The sequence below is a fragment of the Xenopus laevis genome, chromosome 5S (assembly GCF_017654675.1).
Source record: "Xenopus laevis strain J_2021 chromosome 5S, Xenopus_laevis_v10.1, whole genome shotgun sequence".
In the NCBI taxonomy this organism is placed as follows: Eukaryota; Metazoa; Chordata; class Amphibia; order Anura; family Pipidae; genus Xenopus; species Xenopus laevis.
The window spans coordinates 27546021-27556758 of record NC_054380.1 but is presented as its reverse complement, the minus strand read 5'-3'; the positions used below and the strand labels follow the sequence as shown (position 1 = coordinate 27556758).

The 10738-nt window shown below is 41.2% G+C and overlaps 1 protein-coding gene across 1 annotated transcript in view; it reads left to right on the top strand.

The window, feature by feature from the left end:
* Nucleotides 1–7937: 7937 nt before the first annotated feature.
* ccdc85a.S (coiled-coil domain containing 85A S homeolog) overlaps nucleotides 7938–10738 on the top strand; it is a 123375-nt gene continuing 120574 nt past the window's right edge. The window contains exon 1 of the mRNA XM_041564344.1: nucleotides 7938–8643. Coding sequence (XP_041420278.1) covers nucleotides 8437–8643 — 207 coding nt within the window. The 5' untranslated portion in view covers nucleotides 7938–8436. The remainder of the gene's footprint in view (nucleotides 8644–10738) is intronic.

The window sequence follows — 10738 nt, the reverse complement described above, 5'->3', positions numbered from 1 at the left end:
CTGTCAGAAAGCAGTTCCATAGTGCAGCACTGGATCTTTTTGAAAGCACATGACCAAGCAAAATTACCTGAGACAGCTGCCTAACTAAAAAAAAAACTACAAAAAAAAAATCTCTTGGGGAACTGAGACTCACAGCTTAAAGGGCCCTAAAACTCCCAGAAATGTATTCAAACTTTCATAACCTGCCAGATATTGTAAAATGGACATGGTAATTAGGGAATGTGTTAATAAAATTGGCGTGGTAAAACAAATGTTCGGCACACTATGTGCAGCTGTTTCTGTCCCTCTTTACATTTCTCAAATGTTGGGCGGTATACTAGTGTTAAATTCTCCTTCAAACTAGGCTTAGGGTTTCCTATCTTCAATAGGCTAGAGTTTGTGTCACTATGGGTGACATGTCCAGCATTCCTAGGATCATTACTCCAGCAGCAATTTGCCAGTCAGGGCCACTGTGACAAGGCAAGCTCTAGATAGGTTTCATAAACTTTTGTCAACAGACTTCCTTTGCGCATGCCCCATCCTGGCAACCATAGGTGTCGGAACCAGAGGGGCCAGGGGGTTCCATGGACCCCCCCCCAGAATTTTCCTCCCCTGGACTTGCATGCAACCAGTTTCAGAATCGGCCCTGTTTTAAAATCCAGTTCAGCGAGCAGGTTGCAGGTGACTGCAGGGAACAGGTCACAGGGTTGGATTAGCTGTTTGGCATCCTGGGCGCCCAGAATGTGTTAAAATAAATGAAAGGTGGGATGCAATTGGATTATGGATCCAATTGCATCACTTAATGCTGAGATCGGTGCATCCCAGTGCCAGGCTGTGTCAGGAGAGAACAGGCAGGTGGCACTAAATGAACTATATAAAAGAGGAAGTGCAGTTACAGTATATGAATTCTGGGGGTATTTATACATGAAATTGCCACTGTGCCACCCTGCTATGAGTTTTGGGTATATTTATACATGGAATTGCCACAGTGCCACCCTGCTATGAATGCTGGGAGTATTTGTACATGGTATTGCCCCTGTGCCATCCTGCTATGAGTTCTGGGGTTATTTATACACTGAATTGCCCCTGTGTCATCCTGCTATGAGTTCTGGTGGTTTACAGAAAATAAAGGGTTAAAGTGGTATTAGAAGAGGTTTTGCACCTTCCTTTGTATCATCTAGAAGTTAGACAGATTTTATTTAGATCAAAATGTTGGACATGTGTCTTTTTTCAACCTAAATTACGATGTTTATATATAGTTATTATGCTGATGCAGTGGGATTGGAGAACATTGCTGTGTAACCAGCAGAAAAGGAGTTCACGTAATGAGAGATATTTGAATTTTCCACATTACTAATGCAGTCACTGCATGACTTTCCCTATCACAGGTTACACAGTGGTCTAGGCCTACAGCTGCTCATACCTTACTTTTTGGCAGGGCAATAGAGTGAGGCAGTGCTTGGGAAGGTGCTAGAATCTCATATAACTATAAAATATACTTGTGCTTATGCCCACATTGTTCAGCTTGCCAGTATTGCCCATATCTTACTGCTTGTGGTGCCATTGTCCATTGCTCTCTACTGTATCTATTTTGAGTATCCCACAGTCTCTGCATGTAATGTACTTTAGGTGACAGAATCTATTTTCCCTCATGGTATAATGTGCTTATAGTGACAACATTCACAGCTTACAGTTTAAATTATACATGCAATGTCAATACCCCCTGCCTGCAGTGCCAGACTTTAAGCATATGTTGCCTCCACTGATGTGGTTTAATCTGGCCCCTAACCACAAATATCTTTTTCTTCCTATGCTGGCACCCATGAATCTTCGAGGGCCCCTGAGGGGGGGGGGCATACCACTGTTGAGTTGGTTTGAGTATGTTCACTTATGTATAAGTATACTGAGATTTAAATCCAGCCACAAAGCTCCCCCACTGCGCCCCCTAGTTCTCTATAGAAATTGAGCAAAAACTTTATTGCACATGTAAAACATTTCACCAATGAGAATTCTACCTTATAAAAACATTTATTATAGACCAGCACTAGGTCAGGCATCTTCCTGTTATCTTTTAGCTTCATTATATTACACTGAAATCAGACATGGGGATGAAGGACAGACATATTCAGTGTTAGGAAAACTGTGCTCAATGCTTCCAACTCCAATTGCAGGAACAAAGTACATGATTTACACAGATTCCTGGAGAGCCGGGGAAAAGTTGCATTGACCAACAGGGTTTGATCACCTTTGAGATAACTTTTAGTATGATGTAGAGAGTGATATTCTGAGTCAATTTGCAATTGTTTTTCATTTTTAATTACTGAAGGTTTTTGAGTTATTTAGCTTTTTGTTCAGCAGCTCTCCAGTTTGCATCTTAACCAATCTGGTAACTAGGGTCCAAATTACCCTAGCAACCAGGCATTGATTTGAATAAGAGACTGGAATATGAATAAGAGAGGACCTGATTCGAAGGATCAGTAATAAAAAGTAATAACAATACATCTGTAGCTTTAGGGTAGGACTACAAGGACATTTTCGGAGTGATCAGAAAAACACCGCAGACAAATCGCAATGTGACGGAAATAAGATAAGAGATAGAAATGTTGGATGAATTTGCAGCGTTGATCCAACGCAATACGACTGTCGGATGCAGACCTAGCATGCAGACGCAGCGTGCAGTGTCGCAGGCGTTTTGTCGCAGTGCGTCGGATCACTCTGAAAACGTCCTTGTAGTCCTACCCTAAAGCTACAGATGTATTGTTATTGTTACTTTTTATTACTGATCCTTCTAATCAGGTCCTCCCTTATTCATATTCCAGTCTCTTATTCAAATCAATGCATGGTTGCTAGGGTCCGTGTAGTCTGACACTTGGGGGCCGATTCACTAACTTCGAGTGAAGGATTCGAAGGTAAAAAACTTCGAATTTCGAAGTTTTTTTTGGGCTACTTCGACCATCGAATGGGCTACTTCGACCTACGACTACGACTTCGAATCGAACGATTCGAAGTAAAAATCGTTTGACTATTCGACCATTCGATAGTCGAAGTACTGTCTCTTTAAAAAAAACTTCGACCCCCTAGTTCGCCATCTAAAAGCTACCGAAAAGCTATCGAAGTCAATGTTAGCCTATGGGGAAGGTCCCCATAGGCTTGGCTAACTTTTTTTGATCGAATGATATTCCTTCATTCTTCGATCGTTTGATCGAACTATCTGCGCTAAATTCCTAGTCGAATATCGAGGGTTAATTAACCCTCGATATTCGACCCTTAGTGAATCGGCCCCCTAAGGTAGGACTACGCAGACGTTTTCAGCGTGATCCGACTCACTGCGACAAATGCCGGCAAAAAATTGCATGCAACGGAAATAAGGTAAGTGAATGCATTGTCGGATGAAGTTGCAGCGTTGATCCGATGCAACATGACTGTTGAATACAGATGTTACACGATGCCTTCTATAACATAATAAAAGTTACCTTAAAAGTGAACCACCCCCTTAAGTGTATGCTGATGTTGTTGGACTACAGCACCCAGCATGCCCTAACATTCAAAATATGTTGAAGTATGCTGGAATTTGGTGTCCAGCAACAGCTCTGTTGAGCATAATGCAAGATTCTTAAGCAGAACAGTGGCATACAAGATATGTACTCATAGGGGCACATTTACCTAGGGTCGAATATCGAGGGTTAATTAACCCTCGATATTCGACCGTCAAAGTAAAATCCTTTGACTTCGAATATCGCAGTCAAAGGATTTACCGCTATTCCTACGATCCTATTCGAACGATCGAAGGAATAATCGTTCGATCGAACGATTAAATCCTTCGAATCGAACGATTCGAAGGATTTTAATCCATCGATGGAAGGATATTCCTTCGATCAGAAAATTCTTAGGAAGCCTATGGGGACCTTCCCCATAGGCTAACATTGGCCTCGGTAGGTTTTAGGTGGCGAACTAGGGCGTCGAAGAATTTTTTAAAGAGACAGTACTTCGACTATCGAATAGTCGAACGATTTTTAGTTCAAATCGTTCGATTCGAAGTCGAAGGTCGTAGTCGAAAGTCGAAGTAGCCCATTCGATGGTCGAAGTAGCCAAAAACAAACATTCGAAATTCGAACTATTTTTCCTCTATTCCTTCACTCGAGCTAAGTAAATGGGCCCCATAATGTTGTTTTGAGAGGGATAGGGAAATGATATGCCATCATTTTAAATACGAATACACTGAATCTTGACAAAGCCAAGAAAAACTACGTGCACACTAAAAAATGATAATTCTATTCCCCTGATTCCTCCTCTGGGCAGCCTTTATTTCCCTTTACTTGTGACTTTCCCATTTATAATAAGAAAAATAAACAGTGATGGAAGGCACATTACCATATTCCCTGGAAGGGTTTGTCAGAGCAACATTCTTATCCTTATCCACCGAAATGTACTCAATTCACTATTTTAACATGTTCAATTGTACAATCATTTACACTAAAGTTCCCATGCAATATAATGTGCTGGCTCAGTTTCTATGTTCAATAGTTACTTTAAAGACAGTGACAAATACATACACCCATTGCTCTATTATTGACTCCTGCGGGTTACATCTAACATGAACTGGAAGCTAACTGCCTGTTATTATAATGCATAGCTCAGAACAGTGTTTCAGACTGGATAGAGAGTATGTTTGAGTCACTTGATGACCTACAATCCTTTTATCTAGCTCTGTTTATAAGAATCACTAAGGCTACTGGCGATGCTTTGTAGAAGTAGAGAAGACTGAATGTGTTGTGTTTCAAACTTTTATAAGTACAGGATCTGTTATCTGGAAGCCTGTTATCCAGAAAGCTCTGAATTACTGGAAGGCCATATCCCGTAGACTCCATTTGAATGAAATAATTAAAATTTTTAAAAGTGATTTCCTTTATCTTTGTAATAATAAAACAGTATCTTGTACAGCATTTGATCCCAACTAAGATATAAGCAATCCTTATTGGAGGCAAAATAATCATATTGGGTTTAATTCATGTTTAAATGATTTTTTAGTAGACTTAAGGCATGGATATGTGAATTATGGAAAGACCCCCTTATCCAGAAAACTCCAGGTCCCAAGCATTCTGGATAGCACCTAGTACCTGCTATACTGCCCTAATCTCAGTCTATTACATCCAACTAACAGGATGGCTCCACACTTCTCTTCTGCGGGCTGCTGTCATCTTGACCACACCCTTCCTAGACTCCTCCTCCTCTCTTCTTCCCACTGTTGTCCATTTTGAAGGATACCTGGCACCTAAGGCTGTTCTAACCCAACCCAAGTTTCAGCCCCTGATACAGCATGGTTTATGTGAGACTCTCTCTCAGGAGGGCTCACTGGAGGATGGGAGATGGGTTAACCACACTGATTCAAACATGCCAAACAGTACTATCAATAACTTGGGTGCCAGTGGTTCTAAAAACAAATTGTTAACTCTTTATTCACTGCATCACATACAACCTCTTTGGTATTACTTCACACATGGTACACGATACAATCACTTTACAGATACTCTAGACACAGTTATGGCGCTTGTTATCCAGAATGCTCGGGGCTTAGTGTTTTCCGGGTAATAGATCTTTCCATAATTTGGCTCAGCATACACTAAGTCTACTAAAAAATAATTTAAACATTAAATAAACCCAACAATCTTGTCCCCAAGAAGGATTGATTATACTGTATACTGGATCAAGTACACGGTACTGTTTTATTATTATAGAGAAAAATATATCTATATATATTTACAAAATTTTAATTATTTGGATACAATGGAGTCTATGGGAGATGGCCTTCCCATAATTCAGAACGGGTCCCATACCTGTAGTTACTTCCTGAGTGGTATGCATCACTAGTGTAGAGAGCGCTATCGCTAGAAGAACCAAATTTCCACTGTAAACAAAAAAACAGAAATGTAACCCTACCTTGGCTACAAATGCCTTTTCCATCTAGATAAGAAAGAACACAAATTACTTTCCACAGGATGAGCCTAGGCTAAGTGGAAGGAATGACTTGTGTGCTGTTGTGTAAAATATAATAATAGGACGGCAAAGGTTCTTGCAAATAACAAATAGCAACAGGCTTTATTGTATAAAGAGCCACAGTGTTAAGTACTTACAGATCCTTGAGGTATTTATGATAATTGTCAGGTACATACAAGGAAGACTTGATTTTGTGACACCACTGTGGAGAGAGAATTGTTCACATTCTAGGGTTTCAATGCCTCATGTGGTCCAGATCCCCTACAGCAGAAATGAATCAGGGAGGAAATATAGCCTGAATCCCTCTTCAGTACTGTGGCCCTCCTACTTAGGCAAACAGAACCTAGGGGAGAGCTACTCCCTTCTATCTCTCTTGGTTGGAGCACAGGCTGCTCTTTAACTAACTTTCACTAATGGGGTTGTCCCTTTATGGCAGCACAACCTTACTGGGCCTTGTGGATCCCATGCTCCCTGGAACACTTCCAGCTGGTTCAGCAAATGAAAGCCAATGAGGAATATCCACTCCTAATCAAACACTATATTTGAGTGTGGCATGAAGGGCCACTGATACAGACGTGCTAAAAAGCATAACTAGATACATGGGACCAGGGAGGGGGCAATGACTGGAGCCAGCCTAGGGGCACCCAGTTGATAATTCCGGCCCTGCCAATCTCTGATTGTGACATCATATTCTTGCCCGTGATGTCACCACTACATTGTCATCACCACACCCTTGTCACTGTCATCCAACTTTACATACAGGGAAATGGGGTTCAAAGAGATAGAACCACATTGTGACTCCCCTTTTAAATATTAGGGAGCACTGGCCAATTACAGAACTGTCAGGGGACACTTTAACCTGGAAAGGAAACCATCTCACCCTTCCAACTCTGAAACAAGCCCAGCCCTTTGCTGGATTAACCCTTATGGGGACTACTTAAAGAAAAGGTTGGTAAAACCTTTACCGTTCTAAAAATATGTGTCTTATATTGTCCACTCCTGTTTTAATTGCTAGCCCTTGCAAACATAGGGTTTTTCTCTGAAATATGGAATGAAGTAACATATTCTAAATATACAAAAATAATGTCTGCCAATCTAACTGCTCCGTAGCCCACTACAGTGGATGCAGAGATAACTTTGGAAAAAAACCATAATCCATAGTTGCGTTCAATGTCATTTTTCCAACAAGTCATTCTTTGTGTTTCATTATGCTCTCTCCTACACAGAGGATAACAATGTATATTGTGTTTACTGTAAGGCTAGCTGGCATTTCTACAGAGCTGCATCCTACTGAGCGGATTTCTCAAGGTGACAAAAACTGCAACAGTGTGAATCACCACCCCAGTCACAATGCCTGCCTGTCAGCAAAAGTGCTCAGATATTGTGCTATCATGTCATAGAGAGAACCTGACAAATCAGCTGCTTTTTTTCACCCTTGCTTTTTTAGACACTGGCCAAAGCAGCTGTTAGTTCTAATATCACCCACTAATAGGTTCATAGCTATTATAAAAAAATCTATTTATCTAAAATATTATCCTAATTATTATTTCAGTTTAGAAATAATGAAACATCTTCCTGTCATCAATAATAATATGCCAGGCTAAACAAATAATGTCAAGTGCATATTTTAAAAAAGCGATTCTTTGCAATAAAATAGATGATTGTGTGGTTTATTTCATAAACAACATGGAAATGTTCTGTTATATAATTGTACAGAATGACAGCTCGTCCTTTTTAAAATATCCTGTTCTTGTACCACCACCCACGGTGTTGCTTGCCATTTAAAACAGATATTTAACCTAGCAGTACGGAGAAATGCGAGGGGGGAAACGTCTGCACAAAAAAACTTACAGGTAGCCAGCAGATGGCACAAGCAAACTTACATCCGGGCTTAGGCTGCCAATATTCAATAAAGAAGCAGAGGAGAGGGTCATTTCTCTTGTGCTGTATTAGCAGCAGCAGCTGAAGCAGCCAGAGTGTCTAGTGTCTGCTGCAGGCAATGGGACTCTCTTCTAAGTCAAAAGCCTCCTCACTGCAGCTCGGCAGTCAGGATCCACAGTGCCACGCTGAGAGGAGCATCCGCATGCTCTAATGTCATCCACTGCAGTCAAGCTACAAACAGGAGATATGAAAAGAGCCTGCAGTTGCTTTGAAGTAGTCATTGATTCCTTCAAGCTGCTTTTCTGAACTCTATGGCATTATCATTAAGGGATTATAGTCTGTCTTTTTGATGGATTTATCTTTCACTCCCCCTTACCCCAAACATAGAAGAATATGATGCCAAAAAAAAAATGTCTCACTGAATAGAATGGCTTTCCAAAAGACTTACTCCCTGGAGTGGCTCATCTTTTTGGACAGTTTATTTGCAAGGAGCTTTAGAAGTCACTGTTGAGAATACTTAGGGAGTAAGGCTCCTGAAGGTTTTTATACCGCTATTAGTTATTCTGGGGGGTGGTGGAAAAAATGTCGAAGATTGTTGGGGAAAGTTGTGCCGAAGACCTAGTGAAGGTTTCTGACGAAGAGATGATGAAGTGGAGTAAAGAGGAGCTGATTCAACGGCTCCGCAGGGCAGAGGCGGATAAGATGAGTGCCATGCTGGATCACAGTAACCTGATCCGGGAGGTGAACAGGAGACTGCAGCTGCATCTGGGGGAGATCAGAGGGCTCAAGGTAAGAAGGTTTCACTTAGGGTGGTGGCACATGTGGCTATTCATGGAGATTAGTCACCCAGCGACAAATCTTCTCTTTTTCATGCGACCCCGAAATGCCTTTCCGCCGGCTAGAATGTGAATTGCCAGCGGGATGGCAATCTAATCGCTTCGTTTTTCCGAAGTTGCCTCACGAAGTTGCCTTACAGTGCAACACGATAAGAGCATTAGCACCGAGTGTTAATTACCTGGCTCAGCGGCACGCATCACGCCTGAAATTTAGGGGGTTTGCAATCCCAGGTGAGACTTTCAGGAGTTACTCACATGCATCAGATTCGGGGACACGCTGAATCTCATTGGCACCTCTCCACAATGCTAGCAATTACGTAATGTGCAGAGTGAGAGAGAGAGGGAGCGGGAGAGCGAGAGATAGAAAGCGATAGAGTGAGAGCACATGTATATGGAATATCTTTTTCAAACCTTGTGGAAACACGGGTCCCCCTCAGGGGTTTCTCAAACCCCCCCCCTGAAGATGTGGATTTCATGCAAATTTGATTGGAAACGGATTAGTCCCATAGAGATGACATTAGCCGGGTCTGAGGATGGAAGCTTCCTTTGCTGTGATTGCAGTGATGTAATGCCTCTGGTGGTTTCAAGATGTTTTAACCGTTCCGTTGCTGCTCTCTCTTGCAGCCTGGGATGAATTGCAGTGGGGAATGGTTACCCGATCCTAGGAAAATTTAGATAAAAAACACACACGATGACTGTAGAAATGATCTGTTTAGTCGGCTCTGTTTAGAATCAGGGCAGCCCAGTGTGCTTCCATCATTAAATGATCTGATAAGGATAACTAATCACTGGTCCTGATGTGAACAATATTCAGCATTCCTTCCACAGATGAGACAGATGTATGGGATGATTGGAGTTATAATACAGCAACAGCTAGTGTCTACAGGTTGTAAACACTGATAGCAACTTAATAAAATGAATGCAGATAGGAGTCCTCTGCCTGCTCCCTAATTTTCAAGACAAAACTGCATTTAGGGGGTAGAACAGGTACAATGCCCCTAAGCTAAATAATGTATGGGCTGTACACACCACCAATTATTATATGATTAGGGAAAGTTACAAAACTGTGTTCTGCCCAACACTTTCCTTTCTTTTCTATTGCGGCTCTATAGCTGTTGGATCATCAGTAGGCAATGCTTTATATCAGTGCTGCCCAACATGCAGCTTCCAACTGTTCCTAAACTACAACTTCCAGCATCTTATGACACTCCTATGATTGTTAGTTGTAGTTCAGTAACAACTGGAAGGTGTGGGATGGATTGTGAATAATGATTAGATATAAGACAGGTCTCTTACTAATGTAAAAAAAAAAACATTTGTTTAAAGATCATTATTATGAAAGTATAGTGGACCCCAGAGCTAGCAATCCCAGTAATACTCAAATGCAGCATGACCGCAAGTATTTTTTAAAATACCTGTGGACAGGTTGTCCAAGTAACCTGTGCAGCCATTAAGTGTCTATGAGTCAGGTGCCTCCCACACTGTACTGCTGTTATAGTATTTTTTCGTTCCCCTGAAACAGCAGAATATTAGCAAGATGGGGGAGGGGGGGGAATTACAGATGCACAGAAAGGCACATGTTCCGTAGTAATTTTTTAATAGAAATTAGTTGGTTTTAGTATAACACAATTCAGGAATAGTGATTTGCGAATTTGCGCCGTTTGGCAATTTCCAGCGAAATTTGCAGAACGGCGAAAAATTCACGAAACTGCAAAAAAGTATTTTTTGACACCGGTGAATTTTCGCCAGCGAATTTTCACTGCAGTTTTGCAAAAGTATTCGCCAGGAGGCGAACCATGCAAATTTGCCGCAAACTCGCGCCTGACGAATAAATTTGCCCATCACTATTCAGGAATTATCAGGAGTAAAGTAATGATAAATTACTGATGGCTACAGTTGGGAGGATCATAATGTAACATTGCATGTAACATTCTTGTTACACCACATTGAGTGGTGAATCTGCACTAGAATTTCTCCAAGTGTTTTGTTTCTCTTGGAAAAAGAGAGAAAAATGCAGAAAAAAAATAAGAGGAATGTATTAGAATTTT